Genomic DNA, 21,977 nt, shown 5'->3' on the forward strand with positions numbered 1-21,977 from the left:
TAATGTTTTAAATCTTTAATGATAATGATGGAAATAATTTGCGTTTTAAAATGAAAGTGCCCCCTAAAAGAAATTACGTTTGAATACTTAACTCTGCATTGAGAAACCTTAACCAAGTCTAATAAATCCGACTTTTGTAGCGTTTTCTATGATTTTCCAAGTTGGAGCTCAGAAGTTCAAGTTCCCTGTTACCAATAATGCTGCATACACCCCCGAGGCAAAGAAGGAGGTTCCGGATATAGTAACGTGTTGTCGTAATGACTTCCTGTCGGCTTTGCTGAATCCTGATTGGCCAACTGCGTTCTATGGAGTTGGCGCCATTGCAAGGCTACGTGCTGTCTTATGAGCGCTCTCCCAAAATTACTTATTTTTTTGCCATTATTCGTGATCTAGCTACGCCACGATGGCTGATAAAGATGGTAAGGGCGTCCATTTTTCTGAAGTAGAATGCTGAATCTGGATGTTTGTCGTTTAAGTTGATTGAAAATCAAGATTCCGACAGACCGGTGGCCGTTGGCGCGCCAGCCAGCATCTCCTTTCATTGTTAGAGCAACACGCTAGCTGCTAGCCCCTGCTAACGTTAGCTACTAGCTTGCTTGCCAAATCGGGACTTTTAACGTATTAATGTGGAGTACACAGCTCCATTTGGGTTAAGATATCATTTGAGTACACTAGTTTTTGTTTTACGGGAGCAAGGTCAAGCATCTTGTACTAATATTATTTCATGAGGAAAATAAACCGGAACGATGCCCACAATGGTAATTTATCAAGTAAAATACTTTCCTGACATAACTTTAGTATTAGCAACTACATTTTCTGCTCAGTCCAGATAAATTGTATGCTTTGTGTGTATTTTTAAAAAAGGTATGATTTAATAATTGTTGTGTATTGCTTGAAAATGATTTTCATTCATTTGCAGCTGCATTTGATGATGCTGTGGAGGAAAGGGTGATCAATGAAGAGTACAAGATATGGAAGAAGAACACCCCTTTCCTCTATGACCTGGTCATGACTCATGCCCTGGAGTGGCCCAGCCTCACAGCTCAGTGGCTGCCAGATGTCACCAGGTGAGAAGGGAATGTGTTACATCTTCTCAGGGACGGAGTTGTGATAAGAGATGAGAATGACCCATGCAACGGTTATGTCTCTCCACAGACCAGAGGGAAAGGACTACAGTGTTCACAGGCTGGTTCTGGGGACGCACACTTCTGATGAGCAGAATCACCTTGTGATTGCCAGTGTTCAGCTCCCAAATGATGATGCCCAATTTGATGCCTCACACTACGACAGCGAGAAAGGCGGTGAGAGAAAATCCGTCAGAAGCCTTTGCTAAAGGCCGTATGGATAATGTTTGTTCTCAATGGGTATTCTTAGCAAATATTTTATTTTTATTTTTTTTACTTCCATTTTAGAATTTGGAGGCTTTGGCTCCGTAAGTGGAAAGATAGAGATTGAGATCAAGATCAACCATGAGGGAGAAGTGAACAGAGCCCGCTACATGCCCCAGAACCCTTGCATCATTGCCACCAAGACACCTACCAGCGATGTGCTTGTCTTTGATTACACAAAGCACCCCTCCAAGCCTGGTAGGAACACTTATTCTGAAGGGTTACAACACATTGACAAGTGTTGTTACTGCAGAAACGTTGCACATTCTTATAACACTGGTTTCCTTTACACTGAAGACCCTTCTGGAGAATGCACCCCAGACCTGCGTCTCAGAGGCCACCAGAAGGAGGGCTACGGTCTCTCCTGGAACCCAAACCTCAGCGGATGCCTCCTAAGTGCTTCCGATGACCATGTAAGAAACTTTTCAGAACATGCATGTGTAATTCTCATTAATACTGCCTGTCTTGTGTTTCTCTTAATTTCATTCTTAGTTTTCCATGAATTTTTTTTTTTTTTCAATGATGTCGGTGAATCTTTTAGCAGCTTTTTACATTTTATGTTGCATCTTTATGTTGCACAGACCATATGCCTGTGGGACATCAGTACGGTGCCCAAGGAGGGGAAGATCGTGGATGCCAAGACAATCTTCACAGGCCACACTGCTGTGGTGGAGGACGTCTCCTGGCACCTGCTCCATGAATCACTCTTTGGATCGGTGGCAGATGACCAGAAACTTATGATGTAGGTTCCGTCCAAGATGACTCGCAGCAAAACAAAGTTGTTGTTCATTTCCAGCTTTCTCTAAACAGTTGGTGCTTTTGTCTGTTTGTGGTACAGCTGGGATACGCGGTCCAACAACACCTCCAAACCCAGCCATGCGGTGGACGCCCACACTGCTGAGGTCAACTGCCTCTCTTTTAATCCCTACAGCGAGTTCATTCTGGCCACTGGCTCTGCAGATAAGGTGGGGACACTCTCCGTAGAACTGTTGTGAATAGCCTGTTGTAGTTTTAAGATTAATCAGTTCATGCTGCTTGTTTTTTATTTTTATTTATTTTGTCTGTTTGTTTGTGTAGACTGTGGCTCTTTGGGACTTGAGGAACCTTAAGTTGAAGCTTCATTCATTTGAATCTCACAAAGACGAGATCTTCCAGGTAAGACCCAAACTAATCAGCAGTGAGAACAGTTTGAATTTACTTTTCAAAATCAGACGGATGCCTTGAACATGAAAGCTGCATGGTTTTAGTTCTTGTGTTTGTGTGATCCATCTCAATACTTTGTTACGTATTAGTCGGCCTCCTTTAAAGTCCACAAGTCTCATATAATGGCTGTTTTGCTGGCTTTACTCATTAAAACTTTTACCTGGGCGTTAAATTGGCTGCAGAGTGCAGGTTGAGGTTTCTCAATAAGGAGTTGTCTGCTCACAACATGGCTCCAAGTATTTCAGCAGCTGGTGAAACGCAGCATACTCTGCTGACAAATGTATGTAGATCATTGTCTGAAAAGCCGTCACAGATGTGGTGATTGTCTTCCCTCCCTTAGTTGATCAAGTTTACAACGCGTTATTAGTTCTTGACTGATTAGTTGGGCTGGCTGTATTCCTTGAGTTTCAGGTCAGGACAAAAACATCTAATGTGGTTTTTATATCGTTTATAATCGCACTTTGATTTAAAAAAAATTAGGAGATGGATTTTGCACATTGTGTTTGTAATTAATGTTTTCCAGTATGTTCATAAAATCCAAATTGAGCCCAGATGCACCTTTTTTTTTTTTTTTAATGTTTTTTATAACCTCTCGCTGTAGAGTCTTCTCAGAGATCTCAGCAGTGTTGAACATAACTTTTGAAGCTACTTTGAAATGAGAAATGTCCACACCTATATAGAATAATGGCACAACTGTTATATGTAAATATTATATTTGGAAAGCTCAGTTGCTGCCTGTCCCCACCTCCAGATCCTCCTGGTTAGCTTTTCAGTTTCCTCTTCAGTTGAGCTCTTGTCCTGTGGACAAACTCACTTCACTTCTCATTGAACTGGTAATGATGGGCCTTGTTCCACGCTTCAGCCTCAGTGCACTTTGTGTTGCGGTATGTGAGCAACTACTCCATCTGCTGTAGGTTCCAGTTAGAGGTTTAAGGGAGAGTTTGTTCAGGAGACGAGACAGTTGAAAGACATCTTGATCTGCAGCACGTGATCAAGTTGGTCAGCAGCAACTTAACTTGCATGCCCGCATTATCTTCCATCAACACACATGTATGTGTGGTTTATAACAGGCTTGTGGTTATGTGATCAAGTATGATTGTTTTGAGATGTGACAACCAGATGAAACTCGTTGAAACAGCTTTCATATCTTTGGATGCTCTGAAAACAGCTCCTTGAGTTTTGAAAATGGTGCCATTTATTTGTGAGCTGTACCTTTTTTATTTAATTGAGTGATCCTGTTGTCATAGCTATTTCTGCCATGTTTTTTAAATTTTATTTGACCTTTTTTCTTAAACGCTGCAGAAGCAATTTTTGAAGAACATTCAGAATCTCACTTCATTACAATACAGATCAGTTTTTATTTCAGCTTACTCCTTTTTATTGATTTCTATTTTTACAATGTCACACTGTTTACAAATTAAATATTGATTTTAAAAAAACATCATCGGCAGCCGAATGTGGGAGTATTTATTTTTCATAAATCTTGGGATTTCTGGGAGGATGATTCAGTCTTTGAAAAGGGCTTAATCTGAAATTGTGCTTCCCATTCAACACATGCTTTAAAGCTTCAGTTCCTGTGTCCCATCACTAATTTAAGGGGTACATTGTGAACAGAGAAGGATCTTGGAACAAAAAACAGGCAGTTGGCTGCTACAAAGCACTTCCTAGCAGAAAAGTTACACCACATCCGTCTCTTCTTTGCAGGTTCAATGGTCTCCTCATAACGAAACCATCCTCGCTTCCAGCGGCACCGACAGGCGGCTCAACGTGTGGGATCTCAGTAAGATCGGAGAGGAGCAGTCGCCAGAAGATGCTGAGGATGGTCCTCCTGAGCTGCTGGTGAGTTGTGGCCGTAATGATGCAGGGTTGGTGTGAACACATTTTTAAACTGAATCCTAGTACACCACCTAATTTCTCCTGTTTTGTTTGCCTGTAGTTCATCCACGGTGGACACACAGCTAAGATCTCCGACTTCTCGTGGAACCCCAACGAGCCGTGGGTCATCTGTTCTGTATCGGAGGACAACATCATGCAAGTGTGGCAGATGGTAAGAGCTTTGTGTTCCAGTGGATTATGAGGAATCAAATACTTCATTTTAATTTGATAGAAAAAAAAGTAAAAATGATGAAGAAAATGTTAATGCTACAGTGAGTTTATTATAAGAATAACAGCGAATATGATTTGTGGAAATTCTTCCACAGGCTGAAAATATCTACAACGACGAGGACCCAGAGGGCGCTGCAGATTCAGAGGTCCAGGCATGAGTCCAGTCTTCACGTGTCTTCTTTTGACCTGCTTGTTAAAAATGGATCAGTTTCCCAGTGCTGGCTGTGTATGCAGTAAAATCTTTTAAAATGCTTTTTTTTTTAATTTTTTTTTTTTTTTAGCAGCGGTGTTTTGTAGAAAAGATGAAATGCTGCACCGTCATCGTGTCACAACTTATTTAAAAAGAACATCTGTTTTGGTCAGGATTTTTCTTTTTTTTTTTTTTTTTTTTTTTTTTAGATCTTGTAGTTTTTCAAACTCAACTCCGGCTTGTAATGAACGCTCACAGACACGACTGTCATCATCCGGTTTGCTCTCCTTATGGATTTTTATTTCTTTCATCATTAGCTGTGCAGAAGACGTCTCTACAGTGATCCATTTTTAACACGACTGTACATACTGTAGGTTTTCCTTTTTATTTGCTTGATATTTGTAGTATGAATTTTCCAGATTGTGTGTCGCCTCTTGTGTAATTTTATTTTGTTTCTCTGGATTTTGTTTGTGTGTTGCTTCTGATCTCTTGTGTACCTAAGTATATTCATAATAAAAATATTTACAGTAAAGCGTTATACTCTGTTTCTTGGCATTGCGTTTTAAAGGTTGTGTAGAGTCATTTGCTGTAAAACACAATCGGGTAAATGAGCCTCTAGTGGCAAATGTACATAGAAAAATTGGCCTCATTCTGTAAACTAGAACAGTTTTAGCTCGATGTAAACGCAACGGTTTGGTTTGTAGTTGAGACTAATTGCTTGTAATGGAGAATTGTTGGTCTTCCTCTGCAGGAGTGTTGCTGTATTCATTGCTGCCTCTGTAAGACAAATAATAATTTATTCTCAGAATTTCCACTTTATTATGAGTTAAAGCTGTAAACCACTGGTTTAAAATTACCTCAGAAATGTGAGCTCTGTTAAAAGGCCTTTGTTAAGATCCTCCAAATCCTTCTTAGATTTAGTTTGAAGCTCAAATTCTGATTGTAGCTCCCTCAGAGTTTCTTTCAGTTTCTCCACAGTCTCCTGGTAAAGTGAAAGAACGTCAGATTTGGGTTATAACACATATTATACCTTGTGTTCCAGAGTCATTGTACCTTGTAATGTGCTTTGCTCTCATCCTTTTCTGCCTCCATGAGAGCGATCCTCCCCTCTAGACAGGATCTCTGCACCTCCAGTCTCTGTGTGTCCTCTCTCAGAGGCCCCAGGCTGGCCCTCAGGTCCGCTGCTTGCTCCCTGCAGTTTCTCAAAGCTTCCTCCCCGGCCTGCCTTCTCCTCAGCAGGGCCATGAGGCGAGGCTCGTACCAGCCCTCCAGCGCCCTCACGCTGCCGCTGAGACGCCGCTGCAGCCTGATGGAAGCCCGGCGGCACTGACCGACGTCACTCATGGCCCTCGGTCTGCACGCCTTGGAGGCCTGATCCCTGAGGGAGTTGAGCTGGTTCTGGTGGGATTGCTTGAGCTGGGACAACTCCTGGGTCAGACTTAGGATGTAAGCCTTGAGCTCCTCCTATGAACAAATGAAAAATGACACTTTTGCCACAGTAACAGTACTATAAGTTTTGGCTAGAGTAAGGGGACTGGAGATGACGACTATCCATCAAATTAGATGGATATTATAAAAATTGGTTATGGTCAACAGATCAGAATGACCTCCCTTGGGACTACAAATACTCTCTGCACCTAGATATTCAATGAAAGCAACGAATTAATTAAAAGAATGGGAAATGTTTATCCGGTTGATACTGATGGCAACAATACCAGGAGCGTCTGATCATTTCATGCAGGTTAAATCATTTCTTTAAAAAGCTCATCCCATTCTGTTGTGTACTTCCTACTTTAACAAATGTTATAAGCCATTTCTGAGTAGAACCTTTTAAGCTGATAACATTTGCTAAATGTAGTAAATTTAGGGGGTTTGGATCATAGTAGTATCGTCAGTTAACAATATAACAGATTTTAAACACTGTTGCTGTTTCATGGGGTTTCCAGCATGATTATCTCTCTCCAAAACATGCTCTCAGAGACTCTTGTGTCACAATATATATAATGTTTGTTTTGTAAGAGTCAAAATTAAATTATCTTGATTATCTAGATTTGTATTTTGCTCCATGGGGGAGGTTTTGCAAGCCCAATTCCAAAAAAAACAAAAAAAACAGTTGTGACACTATAATGTAAATAAAAACAGAATGCAATGGTTGACAAATCTGAGAAACCAATATTTTATTCACAAAAGAACATGTAAAAAAAACCAAATCAATTTAATCCTGAAAAAACATGTATCAGAAAAGTTCCCTTTGCCCATTGGACCCATGATGGGCCAAATGTTTTCAGTCTGTGTGGTATTCAGCGCTTGAAAACCAACATGATTTGTTATATGTTTGTTTTTTCTATTGAAATTGGGAACAAATATGCACAAAGCAATGGTTTGTCCATACCTGTGTAACAACAGACTGATCCACCTCGTACTTGTGTGCAGCCAGCTCCACTTGGCTCTGGATGCAGACTCTAGCTGTAGCAAACACTTTCCTCTTCACCTGCTGAACCTCCTCATAAACAACGATATAATCCAGCTGAGCCAGAGTGAGCAGCCTCTGCGTCCCCTCGAGCTTCCCTCTGAGGTGCTCCACAACCTGCAGCATAGGTTCCTGCAGATCAACGAGCTCCTGTATCAGCTCGTCCCTCTGCTTCTCCAGATGAGACACTTCCTGGATGCAGTGCTCAAAAAGTTGCCCCAGAGTTTTCACGTCCACCTGGTCCAGCTGTGGCGTGTGGTGTTGTGTGCCTTCATCCACAGGAAAGACAGTCTCTGCTTTGGAGTCAGTGTGCATGTTTTCTGAGATATCTTCCATGTGTGAGTCCTCTGTAGGTGTTGTGTCTTTTCCATCCTCCACTGATCTTTCATTGTCCATGACAAGCTGAGAGGCAAGTTCAGAGGAGACAAGTTGACTGCCATTAATCAGCTACTAATCAACATTAACTGATGGGATTCTGGTTTTCATCATCTGATAAGGTTGTTTTCCATGAATAACAGTTCTGATAGCTGCTAACCTCACAAAGTCATTACAGACTTTCATCAACAAAACATTATGTCTCATATCAAAGGGTAACAGCTCACACTGACACATAATTTTACTTACCTTTCTGGACATGACAGGTCAGACTTTTAGCTTTTCCCCGCTGTGTGTCTGTCTCCAGGAAAACAGTGGCACACTTTGTGCTTATAAATAACACTGGAGGCACTGAGGGGAAACTCTATCTAAGACTCTATCATACCCCCACATGGGAACACAAACTGTGCCAGTGCTGGGAGCAGACCGGCCTACATGCTCCGGATGCATCAGGAAGCACATGTCTGGACCAGCTTGGGTGCCACAGAAAGCTATATTTATACAGTTTGACAGCCTGGCAGCAAGCAACAACGTTATTTAGGTCTCTACTAAAAACATCTGGCCTCTGACAATTGTGCAGGCAAGGGTTTTGCAACAATTGCAGGCCTGTGTATCCCATGTTGGCTTCAGCTCCCTGTTAGTTTGCATGATCTGAGAACAAGATTTGTTTGAAGTATTTTGCATGCCGTCCATCAAATCTTACACAGACAAATGGAAGCAGCCACACACACGAATTACACAACAGGGTTTCGTGAAAGGGTGTTCTTATGGGAATATATTAATTATCAATGGTGCATAGTCTACATTAGTAACACACTCTTTATTCTGTTAAATACAATAAAGTTTTGTAAAAAGAAAGCCAACATTTGCACACTTCTCGAGACAAATTGATTCAAAATTATATCTTCATCTAGATTCCCAGTGAAGTCTTTATTTGGCTTGTTCAGTCTTGTGTGTTCTGTTGTCAATTTTCTCAATAACAAAACCAAAAATACCGAATAAGCCCAATGTTTTACAATGTTAAAGAGGTCCACTTGTAAAATTAAACCTAAATGTGGTCATAATGATATGATAAATAGCAAAGATAATATTCTAATGATTAGAATAGTATTCCGTTGTATTCGATATTATTCAATAAGCATTGTTTACACAGAAAGTGCGTCAAAACTTCATTTTTAACTTTAAAAATTAAAGGATTTTTAAAATATATATATTTTACCCCCCAATTAGGTCCAAGCCGCTTGTTGTTTCGTTTCTGCGCCGCTAGATGTCCTCACAACACCGACCGTGGCCTGTGGCTCCCACCTGAGCGCGCGCCCTGCCTCCTACAGGTGGGAGCTGCAGGTCGACAGCAGTTTCCCTTCATTCCCCCTCCGTGGTTTCGTCCAGTGGAGCGTCCTCACACAAACAGCACCTGACAAGGACCGACACACTGGCGCTGAACCGGCGGAAGCAAAATAAATCCGGTTGTTTCGTGAAGTGCGCAGAAGTTTGCGGAAACGAAATGATTCACCTGAAGTTTTCCCTCGGACGCTGAAAAGTTTGGAGTTAGAGAGCAAGGACGCAGCGAGGAGACGCTTTAAATGGAGAGTGGGTGAATCAGTGTATCCGGATCTCTGAAGTTTCACAAGGTATGATCAACACTTTGGTTTTGTCGTTGTTAGAGTTTTAATGAAGAAGTTTAGGCGACACCGGCAGATTAAGCCAAACAGTCTACCTTTTCAGTGATAGGAAATATAAATATTTTTGCAAAATCAGTTAAATTATAAAACGAATAAACGCCCTGATGAACGGACTTCTAAGTAGATTTATGTAAAGCTGTGGGTCATATAAATTCAGCTGCAGCTGCTTTAATATAAACACATGTACGTTTATCCTTGACGTCGACAGAGCAGCCCTCACGTGTAAACACCTTCTTCTTGGTAATCAGATAAAACGAGGAGCAAATGGATGGTAAGAGGGTTGAGTAAATGCAGACAGGCATGCAAAAAAAAAAACTACCTAGGTGTGGGAGATTTTCTGAGCTTGGCCTTGAGGGATCCTGAGCGGAGGTAATTTAAGACCTGCCGTGCTTCTTTCAACTATGGATCTTATGACAATGACAATGACAACAATTGTTTCCCATTACTGACCCAGCCAGAAAGAACTGTTGTACAGCAGGATGCCCGGAGACTTGGTTAAATCTTTGCCAGTCAATGACAGTCCGTGTGCACTGCTTGTTGATTAACCTGACAGAGATAAAAAGGACCACCTTAGGACTCCCCCTCTCTGTTTGTCTGCTGCATCTCTTGCACTTTGGACAGGAGTCGAGCTCCAAATCAAAACTTTTCTGAAAACTCTGCAGCTTTTCCGGTTGGTGGGGGTTGTTATTTTCACTTCCATGGCTTCAACTTTGCCTCTTGCACCCTGCGGTAGGTGAGGCTAAGACAGAGCCATTTGTTTAGAAAGGGTGTGTTGCATACTGGTGCTCCTTCTTCATCGGGCTGCTATGCCAAGGTTTGTACCCATGGAGATTACAGGTTTGTTTTGCAAGCACTAGAGTGGCAGAGCCTTGTAGATTCATTAGAAGATTGAGGAGTGCCCTCAGTTGAGTCGGGATGATAGCAGAGGGGCAGTGAGTGAGGAGGACACGCACAGGATGAGGATTTTACCAAGCAGTTCATTATTTTCTTGGGAATCGCTTCAGCTTTTCAGTTGTTTGCTGTCTTCACTGTGAGTCAGCTTAGTGGAGGAAAGGTCAAAGCTGCTGGTCAAAGGAAGGCAACAGGAGGAACAGTCAGACTCATGACTGCCTGAGTGATGTCTGTGTGTCGTGTGGACCTTCGATGACGAAATGGCTGAGTGGGAAACAGTATGCTATTAATCAGAGGGTTTAGCTGATGAGTAACTCATCAGTTGTTCCTTATCAGCAGTTTGGAAATATTGAGTGATTGGATGTTAGGAGTAGTACGACATGAAGAAGTTTGTGTGCATATGCAAATAAGCGCGATTTTCCTCTCCACTTACACCCCAAGTCGCTTTATTTTCTTGTCTTTTTGAGAATCCACACTGGTTCTGCTCTCAACTCTTGACCATTACATTCCCACACTACATTTTCGCCTGACTGTTGCCCACTCAGCCGACTCTCAGACTAAGTAAGCACCAAATTGAAAGGATATTGTTTTGGCCCAGGCCAAGCAGAGACACAGAGATGCCAGGGTATATTTTTAAATCCGGCTGTCCAGCTGTGTTTGTCTTCTCTGTGAACTGGTCACTACTGCTGCACAGCACTTTCTTTTTGTCCATGTGTGACTTTCCAGTTCGGGGGTCTTAAGCTCTACAGAGGCCGCAAGCCAAACCTAGAGACCCGGCAACCCCTTGAAGCAAAGCAAACGAGACACTTTCTCAGTAAGCTTGGTTTTAAACCAAAACAAGATCTAAAAGAATAAAAGGGGAAATCTTATTTTTCCCCGGCAGCATTCAGTGATGACAGTCAGTAGGGACAAACCGTAACTTTGTAAGAGACCACCTTTTCACAATCTAATTTAGCATGTTTACCAAAACAGATGATAATCAGCTACTCCTTTAAGTATATTTTTAGCAAAGTTGCCAAATGTTGCCATCTTCCAGCCCCATATTTTCATTTGTGCCTGTATCTGTCCCCTTTTACACAGAGTTAAATATCAGCCAGTACAGGCACACAACCGCATATATTGTTATCTCTAAATGACTCCCATGTGCCTGCCATTATCCATTTTCCTCCGTAACTGAGTCTCCAGGGCCACTGTATGAGGGATGTGTGGCAGGGAGAAGGTGGGGGCGACAGGGAGAACAAGAGTAGGGGATGAGGGGTGGAGGTCCTGTGTGTGTGTGCATGTTTGGGTGGGGGGGGCGGGGGGTGAAAGCCGATTTGGAAAGAAAAGTTCTTCAGACGGTAATTATCAATCTCTTAGGAATGCAGCTGCTGCTCTTACAAGACAAGCTGCTGCATGGCTACAGCAGTGCGCCAGCTTGCTTTACCCCATCACACATCGGCTTTCCCAAACACGCACACACACACACACACACACACACACACACACACACACACACACACATACTGAACTTCTAGAACTTCAGAGAACCTTGGAGAACTTTGGTTTTTGTTTGTGTCATTACTGCCCTGCAGTGTTAGTTGTGTTTATTTTTATCACTCGTTACCTACATGGTGTTACTGGAACTGTATCCTTTCTGCAGCAAACAAAGGGACCACATCATGTCAGTAAGGGATTATCTTTCAGTCCAAGTCCTTTGTCGCTGTATGTTTATGCTGATATGTTGGTAGGAAACCAAACGGCAAGAAACTTTTGGACACCCGGGACTTTTGTCTTGTTTATCCAGAGAAAAGAGGCCAACTTCTTGTATGGTGGGAAATCTTACATATAACTAGCTTTCCAGTTTCTTTACTTGTAAAATGAATCCCATGAAACCTCCTTAAGTCCTTGGAATTGAGACTTTCCAGTTTTTCATTCATAGTAGCCCCACGATCCATCACAGCACATGTCAGATGTGTTAAGCACTGGCAGATGAGTTTGCAGAGCTCTGGTTCAGACAAGGTTACTTAAGTTTGGTCTTGAGCTGCAGCGCTCTCCTTTGTTTGATAAAGCCCAGAGAAGACAGCCAACGCCCTGACTGATGCCTGCAGGTGCTGCGCAGTAACACCAGTTTTGCTTAACACTCTCCATTTAGTTACCTTCGTAAAATGCAGAAACTGTTCATTTCCGCAGTAGCTGTTACTGTAAAGCCACCACCCTCACCCCCCTTCCTTTTTTCTTTTCTAAGTCTGGAACAGACAGAAAGCATCACTCCAACTCCTGAAAAGGAAAGTATTAACCTTCTAATCATTTCTCTCCTCTTGTGCCGACTAATTTCACTCTGCCTGATTGTATCCTTGTTCTCTGTTAGCTGAAGGAGTTATGCCATGTGAAACCAACAGCTTAGGTGTACATTTGAATGGCCTATTGGATAAACTGAGCCAGTTCTAATTCAAACAAAGGTGGCTGTCTGTATCACTGCCACTCCCTCTTGTCTTATCCCCATGAGGCAGTAGCAGTCTGCTCTGGCAGCTTCCCTGTATGACTCAGTGCAGTCAACGTTACATTTCCTGGAGCCCCCTCCTTTGCCCCCCAGGCCACACACTACCTGTATAATTCTTAATGCCCCTGCTCTCCAGAGCATAAAACTAATATTTGAAATGACTGTATTTGCAACTTAGCTATGACCCTGATCTCTTTAGGGTGTGTTAAGTAGTGGCTTTCCCTCTTTCCTCTCCGTATAGATGGACATCCCTGGTGTATGATACTGAATTTGCACTGTAACCAATGCAGCAGTGCTTTGCTTCAGGCCAGGCAGGTGTCTGTGAGTGTTTTAGATCGCTTTAACTTTGACTTGTCTGCAAAAGAAGAGTGGAGACTCAGATTTGCTCTGGAATTCATGGCCTCCAGCTGCAGAGCATATATGTGTCAGAAATACACAATCAGCCCACTTTGTCTCCAGATATGCTGAGTCTCTTCAGTCTATCTCAGTCGGTGTATAAACTGTCTTCTCTTGGTTTATCTTTTCTTCTCTGTGTGCACGCTGCTGTCAATGTCAACGTTGCAGGTATTGACACAATCTCTTGAGGTTTTTGGGGTTAGATTGAAATCTACTGTCCAATGTGAGATCTGGGTTAGGGTTTTAGACGTCTTTTGAAAAGGTAAGTAAACAGCGTGTTGGGGCACATGCATGCTCCGGCAGGACCGAGGCGTGGCTTCAAACCCACAGCAGCCTTGGTGTGTGAGGTTGGGACAGAGTGAGGGAACACAGATATTTAGTTAGTAAATCAGCTTATGACTCAATTATGATCGTCATGATAATATGTTTCACATGTTCGGTCAAAAGATCAGATGCTAAATTCTTCTTTTGTGCCTCTTGTTTGTGTTTCAACTTTTATGAACCTGGAGGTGTAGCTAAGAGTTAAATAATTGCTGGGACAATGAAGCAGCTCTGTAATTAAGACGTCAGTGCTTTAGGAGTGGAAACGGATTGAGTTCAGAGCTCACCTGCGAGATTGTGACTTTTTAGAATATAAATGACTATTTAGCAAAGACTTCAGACAAATTGTGCAACAGTAGCGCCTCATCAAACTGATATTGTAGAGAACTGGAGCGTCATTCCATTAGTTTTGTTTGCAAAACTGGAAATTACAGGTTGTTTTGTGTAACCACAGCATCAAGTGGCATGAGTCACCTCCATGAAGTCCTGACTTCACCGTCAGTGGTCCTCTGGGTGGTCTCCACCACAACTCGAAGCTCACGGTCCTCCGGTGATGGAAGTAATACGAGGAGTTTTTGGATTAACAACAGCCCATGGGCCATAAGTGTATAAACCAGCCCTTCTTCCCCCCAGAGATACGTCTGATTATTGGCAACTGTAGCCAGTACTGATGCATGGATCTTAGTCATGCCGAAATAACAGTAATTTGGAGCAGGAGAAAACACAGGGCTAAGTGCAGGGAGAGGCCTGCTACTTTCTAGAGAAGATGGATGCACTTCTCAGTTATTGGCCTTGAACTGCAGCTCCAAACTCAATAAAACATTTCAGATGTGGAGAACAACCCCAGCATGTCTACACAAAGATAACAAACTACCTACAAATAGAAAAGTACTTCAAATACTTAATAAGCCCCTCAGATTCAAGTGTATGTTCCTGACATTGATTTAGATATAAATATTGATATATATATACAGTATATTTGCAGTAAAGTTAAACTATATCTTTCAGATTAAATGGGTTTGCTGTTAGAAAAGATCCCATGCTTCTAATATGTTTTTAATGAACAACATTGGAAATGACTTTTCTTAAATGCTTATTTCCTGCGGCGTAGTTGAGACTGAAATATTTCAGTAAGTGTTGAGTGAATTTTTATGTTTCCCAGAGGCAATGATCTAAAGTCCCACCCTCAGGATGAATCCTTTTAACGAGTGAAATATTTGGACATGGACAATACATCAGTTTGGAGCGGGCAGATATGGTGTAAAATCTAACTATCGATAGTTTTATATTGTTTTTAAAAATATATATATAATCAGGATTCATTTTTTGCTTTTCTTCATTTTATTTTTTCGGTCTCCATGAACTCAAGACAAAACAAAAAAAGTGTGCAATATCAACAAAAAGAAGCACACGCACAGACGTAAATATACACGATATTCTTTTAGATTTTTCTTTTTAGATTTAGGGTTATTTGAAATAAAATAAAACACTTCTGGAAGACATTGGCTGGAGACGTCAATCAATTTTATAATGTCTAAACATGCAACGTCATCTTGCCTCTGATGAACCAAATTGGATTTATAACCTTCCAAAAATGATTGTATTGCATTTTTTTTGTCATCCAAATTCAGACTATCTTGTCATTCACCACAGGCCATTGTAATTTCCTCCCACCAATGTGAAGCTGGGAAATGAGGTCTGGAAAAGATCAAGAGACAAACCACTGCATGCTTCAGTTTCTGATGCTGCAGCCGGTCTGTCGTGTTAACAGTAGAATTTGGAAACTTTACACAACACGGTGGGCTGTCCCATGTCAAACCCTACAAAAGAATACCATGTCCATACAGCTGAGGCGACTGGCTTTATCACCTCAGATGCTGTGTCTATCATTACTCGAGCTTGTTGATGGTCGGCAAAGCACACAGCTGGAGGGGCCTCCAAGGAAAAGGCAACAAATTGTCTTACTGCTATAACTACAGCTGCCACTTGAGTGACATCAAAGGAAGCACTAATAACTCAAGTTTGTGATTTCTTTATATAATTCAAAAGCAGAAACTTTTAATTATTCCAACAATGACATGTCAGCCCAGCCCAGCTTTGGAGTATGGATTCATAACTTGCAAAATAAGGGACAGTCCCATCAGCATCTGCTGCGCTTTTTCAAATGATGGATTTTCAGTTAAAGAGTAGGACTCAGATACAGCCACCACTGTATTTCCTCCAAGGTTTCCAGTTTCCAAGGTTTACTTCCCAATGTTGCCTTCAGACTGATTATATAAACACTGTCACAATACATAAACCTAATAACCTTCATGAAAGGAGCCAGCAGAACTGTTGTATTAGAAATGTCTATATTATATGCGCAACATTTCTTCCACCAGTAAGATTCTGACTTTGCTAAGATTTGACTGACACTTGGAAAAAAAAGAATTATGACCAGTTTACAGATGTTTAGCATCTGCCCTGCAGTCTCCCATATTTCACATCCTAATCAGATTGCTCAGACTTACTAATATAGAGCTGTGATGGCGAGAGGGCTGTTTGGAAATGCTACTTTTGTAATCCTCAGAGAACATGATTTAGGTTTCTGTGGTTTAGCTTCATGTCTCGTCATGCCGCAGCAAAAGTGTTCCCGATGGACTGAAAGATGTTTGGTTGTATTTTTCACACATTAGTTACATAGGATTGCAGTGTTCTTCTGGCTTGACTGAAAAGCAGCATAGCAGCCAAAGACTTAAAAGAAAAAAATATTCCTCATCACAAGGGATTCATAATTCTCTCATTCTGGTTTAACTCCCACCCTCCTGCAGTCTTACAAGCCCCGATTCCTGTCATCTTAAGAGCTTGTTCCTACATTTAGTCTGTGATTTGGAGATAAGTGTCTAATAAAGTGCGCGCCTGGGAGAAGCCCAGTCAATGCAGTATACAGATCCCCAGTAGCAAGGCTGGGAAATCTGCCTCAGAGTAGGGAAGTTGGGCAAGGTGAAAGGTGGGTGGAGGACGGGTGGAGGACGGAAGCAAAGAGTGGGTGATAAGCTCATACAAGCAGGGGTGAAAGAACATACAGATATTGATACAATGATGCACGAATGGACATAGTTAGTTATAAATGCCCCAATGCACACCGGTGGCTGTGTTTTTTTTTTTCTGTTTTTAGCTCTTCCTAGGCTGCTGTTGTGCCTGTGTGAAGTTGCCTGAGCCCACGGGTGCGGCTTTGTAAATTATGACTCCGTGTTAAGGAATGAAGGGAGCGGTGCCAGTTCCTTCGTGCGGGACTGTGAAGTTTGGTTTTAGCGGAAGGAATGGGGTCTGCGCTGGTGAATGAGTCATGCTCACAGGCTTTCACAAACGTACATTTTCATCTAAAGAACAAGACGCACGTTTGATTTATATATCGTGCCTTTTCAGTGTTTAACAGGTCACGGGAGATTTTCCCAAAAGCACCAACAACAAAGAATTGTTTTGATTCAGTGCTCCCACTTGCACACTATGATGCCATAACTTTAACAAGATAAAAGCCAACAATATGTCTGCTTTTTAATCAAAATTTACTTTGATAGGGGCCCTAGAAGAGGTTAGAAAATCTAGTATTAAATCATGTATCTTTCGTGCTTAAGACGAGGATTTAAATGTAATGTTTTTTTTTCTTTTCTTTTTTAGATTGTAGCGGCAGTCATGTCAAACCGTGACTCGATGGGGTTTGGGGACCTGCTTCCCCAGGATGTTGTCGAAGTTTTTGCCCAAGAGAAGCACAGCAAAAGAGGCCGAAAGAAGAGGCGACGCACTCTCGGCAGGGCTTTTAGCTGGTTGAAGGGTAAGAAGAGGAAGAACCTCAGCGCTAATGGACAGGGCCTGGATCTAGGTCCTGCGCCGAACCTGGACTTGGATGGACGTCCCACTAAGCATCAGGGTGGATACAAGGGAGGACAGAAGTCTGGAAGGCAGGCTCATCCACAGGCAAACAGTCATGGTAAGAGCCTACAGTGCTGTATTCTCCAAAGTGTTTTTCAAGGAGTTTGAGTCTTAATTTCAACTACAGTCATGTGTAGTTTAATCAAGAGTTGAAATGCTATCTAGTCTCTGGATGTCAGCACAAAGTCTCTGTATGTGTAGTGTCAATCATCATATCATATCTTTTTTGTATAATGTGATAAGGCTGTTATTTAAATTTTTACTGACATGAAAGAAACAAGCACACTTTTCCCAAAAGGAAAAAGACAAAAAAAAACCTGTTATTTAAAGAGGTATTTGTCAGTGAGATTAAGTAAATTATTACTATAGACTGTTTATAAAAGATGGGCGTACCCATTATGACTTCTCCTATTGGTTTATGGCCAAGTTAAGTTTTTTTCCCCTCCATCGGGAGAAGGATACTTGAAGACCGATGCTATGAAAGTACTGGTATTTGAGGCCAGCTACTTAATTATGGAAATTCTTCAAAAGTAACAACAGCACAGTGCTCAAACTATAGGTTGAGTTGATGACATTATAATGACTCTTTGAATGGGAGTCTGTTGGAGCCAGAGGTTTTCTGTAGTCAGCACCAGGGGAGCCGGTGATTAAGTTATCTGTCCGTGATTAGTTGCTGCAGCTGTATGAAAGCAGTACAATATAGTATTGTGACATCTAAGAGCCTTTTCACACCTGAGTCTGAACCAATATTTGTATTTTGTTACACTGCATAGATTTGATGTGATCAACTTTGTCTTCATATTATAATTATGCATATTAATGTCCTGTCGTCACATGGGCTACACCTCGCTTTGTGTGACATTGATTTATTTGTAAATGGGCTTCTCACTTTGATTCTTACTAATGTGTGTACTCGTGTGTGCTTGTTATGGTGTTACTATGAGCTGCACCAATTTCACGTGTGTTTCCTTACTCTCTCTCTTCCTTTTTGAAATATCTAACAAGCATTTTTAATTGTTTTTCCTTCCTAGATAATTTTCTACATCTTTATAGGATCATGTTTCAAATAAAACTTGGTTCAAACTGTGCTACCAAAGCTAATTTTTACTTAGGATTCCGACTGTAGCCTGTTGTAAAGCTGAGATGTCCAGAGAGTTTTTCTCTAGAAATTAGCTGATTTAAAGGGCAGTTTAATCTGAGATAAGACCACTTCTTTTCATAAGACAAGGGTTCGGCTGTTTTGTCTTGAATGTGGTCTGCTGGACTTTTCACTCACTTCATTTTGGATTGGATCAAACTGAGAAGTCATTTACCAAATGACGCTGTGGTGAATTGGTTGAAAATATGAGCAGGAATAAAGCGCTCGGAACCAGTTTGAAAGCCTGCTCATTGACTCCCAGTCATGTGTGTTTGTTCTGCGTAGGGATGTTTGAACATTGACTTCCTACTCGCCTTCTGACCTGCAGCTCACTTTGTTTGCCGTGCAAAAATCTCTGTTCTGTGTCACCATCACTTGCCTCTCAGGTCCTCGGATTAAATGGAGGATGAAGTGCTGCACAGGACTGCCAGGAAGAGCATGGTGTCTTTTGACCTATGTACACACATGCGTACACAGTCATCAACTGTAGTGAAAGCATACACATAGTGAGTGCTTAAGAAAAAACAGATTTCACACTCTAGCAAGAAAATTGCAGCAACACTGAGACTTTTCCCAGAGCTTCAGATCGTGTTGGAGCTTGCAGAGGTGCATTCGTATAGCAGCAGGCTGTGCTGTTCTAGTCCTGTTTCTCATTGGTAGCAGTTTTTATTGAATGTGGAGCAGTGCGAACTGTCAGTACGAACTTCAGTTTTATTCCCAGATTAATCACATCTAGATGCAGTAAGTTACACAAAAACATTTCACAAACACAAGCAAAACCTTGTTTTGTGGATTCGGCTTATCCCAAAACCGTGTTTCGTTGCAAAGGGCTGTTTTATTTGTGTTTGTTGTTTATTTTGCTGCGTCCTCTCATAGTGGAAGCCCAGATCTCAAGTGGGAAAGGTTTCGGGGATTTCCGTGGGATCCAGACTAATTCAGACTCAAGTCGTCAAACTACACCCACAGGAGAAGATGAATATGTGGCAACATGTCTACAGTCATGTTTGTGGATTTGGTAGATGATAAATGCATTGAGAAATACGTCAGCACTGAATAATGATGTGTTTGTGGTACCATTACACAATTTTTGCACTTTATTGTGCTGCTCACGGTTGGTCACAACAGCAGAGTTTTGTTTGAGAAAGCAAACTTTGAATAGAGATAAGGGCTTTCTCCTCTGCCATGGTTGGCTTGCAGGTTAACTCCCACACTGGGCAGAGGTCAAGAATGTTTATTCTCTTTCATACTCATGTGTACAACAAGAATGAAAGAAATTTGTCAATTTGTGGATTCATTTAAAAGGTGGAAGCAACAGTTGTACACAGATAGGATGATAGCCACGGTAAATATTCTTTAGAATGGCATGCTTTGAGGTTACAGAAATATCACAACAAAACCTGAAGCTCTGCCTGTTAGCTGTGATTTATGTGCCTGTTATGCTGCTATTGAGCCCTCAGAAATGATCGAGTTGTGTCGATGCCGCAAAAGACCTCAGCAAACTCTTCAGCAGACACTTTCTCAGATCAGAGGAGCAGCTGAGCTACGTCCAAAATACACCAAAGAAGGTTTATTATAGCAGCAGTCTTAACGCTTGCCCTGAAAATTGAATGCCTCCAGCTGAGCCTCGGATGATGATCCGTATTTTATGCCAAAAGGGCCTCCTGCTCACTAAATGTCTGGTATGGTGGGCACACCGCCAGTTAATTAAAAGTCATGCCAGCACCATTACAGTAAGGAAGGTACGGAAGGTTCTGTTTTTCTGTACTCATGTACTTTTACTGTTCCTCATTGTGCTCAGACAGTGGTACTCAGAGGCTGAATTGGAGCATGTGTGTTCAAAAACAAGATACAACGCTGACAATCGAAGCTAAATGACCTTTGGAGATGAAATATGGTGTGAACGTTTGTGCAAATCATATTGAAAAGATAACATGTTGTCAAAGTTTTTGATATCGCTCAGTGATCACAGTGACCTGAGGCGGCTTCACAGATTCCTCTAGATTGTCATGTGACCTGTTCTGTAGGTCACCATGGATACTTAGTGCGCAAAGTCAGATCTTTATGTTTTGAGAGTCGAGGATTCCAAAATTTTTCTAGAGAAACAAGCTGGAAGTTAGATAAAACAAATAATGCTAGAGCTATCATCAGTAACTATTCTAGAAAACATCTTCCCGGCAAAAATACAAAACATTACCAAATCCTGAGCTTTAAATCATGAGGACTTGCTTATGTTTTTAAAAATTTGATACAGTGGTTATATTAGCAGATTTATTTAGATTTAGCTATTTAGCAGATGCTTTTATCCAAGATGGCTTTCAAGTGTGGCACAGCATTCAAGCTTCAGTGCAGTAAGAATCCCTCTCGTAAACATAAAGTGTTAAATCTATTTAATTGACTACAAGTACAAGTAGAGCAGATACAACTGTATGAAGACCCCAAAGATGTGCGAGTTGTCAGTTTTATAGACACTAGTGCACATGGTTCCTACCAGAGATGCAGACTTTTGAACTGATTGCCGATAGGTCTGATGGCATCGCTCTTCTTTAATCTGGCATCCATGATTTCCTTAAAGAATATCAAATTTCAATCAATCTGAACACAGAGTTTTTTTTCCCACTTTGCTATTTTAAATTCCCTTTGGTTCAGAGAAGATGTTGTGTTTCTGAATCGTGTTCACATATGGCCTCCTCTTAACATGATGTAACTTTAACTTCCATTTGTGGATGGAACAGTGAATTATGTTCATGAGCTCTAGTTGGGCTTCTGCGCTCATGCAGTGATTTCTGTGACTGAATCGTGCATGCCTTCTTTTAAAGCAGTGCCACATGAGAGCCTGAAGATCATGGCATCTATAATCGATGCCGTTCCTGAGAGGAACAGAGTGGTCGAGAAAGAGCATAAGCCTGCATTACTGAGTACATTGCTGCGTGCAGACCATGCAGTCTCTCTGTAGAGACTTGAATTTGATTTGGAGCCACGTGCTGCCATTAAGTTCAATAAGTCGTGGAGTGATGTGTTCTTTTTGGTTGATCAAACACTGGTGTGGTCCGTACCAAGAGTTGAGTGACTATGTTTATTTGGAAGATGGTGAAAAAAGGTAATTTTTATGGCGGTAATGTGTTGGATGAAATAATCAGCTCAGTCTTAGAGAGATGTCATTAAAGGTAGCATTTCTCCATCCGTGTCGATATATCAGAAGGCCTCTTCACAAATGCTTTTACATGCATTGGTGACATAAATTTGGTGTCATGTGTGAAAGTACCGAGGCAGCATGGCGGGTCAAAGTTGATCCGCTGCTGATACTATTGATACTGAGCCAGCAAGGAAGGAGGGCAGGCCGGCTCTGTCTGTCAGTCTGGCATGTGTGAATTACCAAAGTTGAACAGCGGTGGTTTAATGAAGACGTCTTGTTTTTTTTGGGGG

The 21,977-nt window shown here is 41.6% G+C and overlaps 3 protein-coding genes across 5 annotated transcripts in view; 2 read left to right on the top strand and 1 right to left on the bottom strand.

Moving 5' to 3' along the window:
• The first annotated feature begins 292 nt into the window (after positions 1-292).
• On the top strand, positions 293-5,419 carry LOC142366114 (histone-binding protein RBBP4). 3 transcript variants are annotated; one of them, XM_075447917.1, is made up of 11 exons: positions 293-419; positions 920-1,067; positions 1,156-1,301; positions 1,413-1,586; positions 1,686-1,801; positions 1,970-2,130; positions 2,227-2,353; positions 2,466-2,543; positions 4,296-4,430; positions 4,528-4,638; positions 4,793-5,419. In XM_075447917.1, exons 1-11 carry the CDS (start codon positions 404-406, stop codon positions 4,853-4,855), a joined length of 1,275 nt encoding a protein of 424 aa, XP_075304032.1. In that variant the 5' UTR covers positions 293-403; the 3' UTR covers positions 4,856-5,419. The 3 variants fall into 3 exon arrangements, with proteins under 3 accessions (XP_075304032.1, XP_075304030.1, XP_075304031.1); XM_075447915.1 differs by lacking the exon at positions 293-419 and adding an exon at positions 436-758; XM_075447916.1 differs by lacking the exon at positions 293-419 and adding an exon at positions 437-758 and having other exon boundaries at positions 1,156-1,298.
• On the bottom strand, positions 3,950-8,115 carry LOC142366115 (syncoilin-like). Its single transcript, XM_075447918.1, has 5 exons — positions 7,982-8,115; positions 7,280-7,759; positions 5,941-6,351; positions 5,745-5,869; positions 3,950-5,664 (listed from the first exon to the last, which is right to left on the bottom strand). The coding sequence occupies exons 1-5, from the start codon at positions 7,991-7,993 to the stop codon at positions 5,598-5,600; spliced, it is 1,095 nt and encodes a 364-aa protein (XP_075304033.1). The 5' UTR covers positions 7,994-8,115; the 3' UTR covers positions 3,950-5,597.
• Positions 8,116-9,081: 966 nt separating this feature from the next.
• Positions 9,082-21,977, top strand: part of LOC142402537 (uncharacterized) — a 28,018-nt gene continuing 15,122 nt past the window's right edge. Inside the window, exons 1-2 of the mRNA XM_075488062.1 lie at positions 9,082-9,363; positions 17,165-17,474. Of these exons, the coding sequence (XP_075344177.1) occupies positions 17,180-17,474 (295 nt within the window). The 5' untranslated portion in view covers positions 9,082-9,363; positions 17,165-17,179. The remainder of the gene's footprint in view (positions 9,364-17,164; positions 17,475-21,977) is intronic.

This window comes from Odontesthes bonariensis, chromosome 17, assembly GCF_027942865.1.
Source record: "Odontesthes bonariensis isolate fOdoBon6 chromosome 17, fOdoBon6.hap1, whole genome shotgun sequence".
NCBI classification, from domain to species: Eukaryota; Metazoa; Chordata; class Actinopteri; order Atheriniformes; family Atherinopsidae; genus Odontesthes; species Odontesthes bonariensis.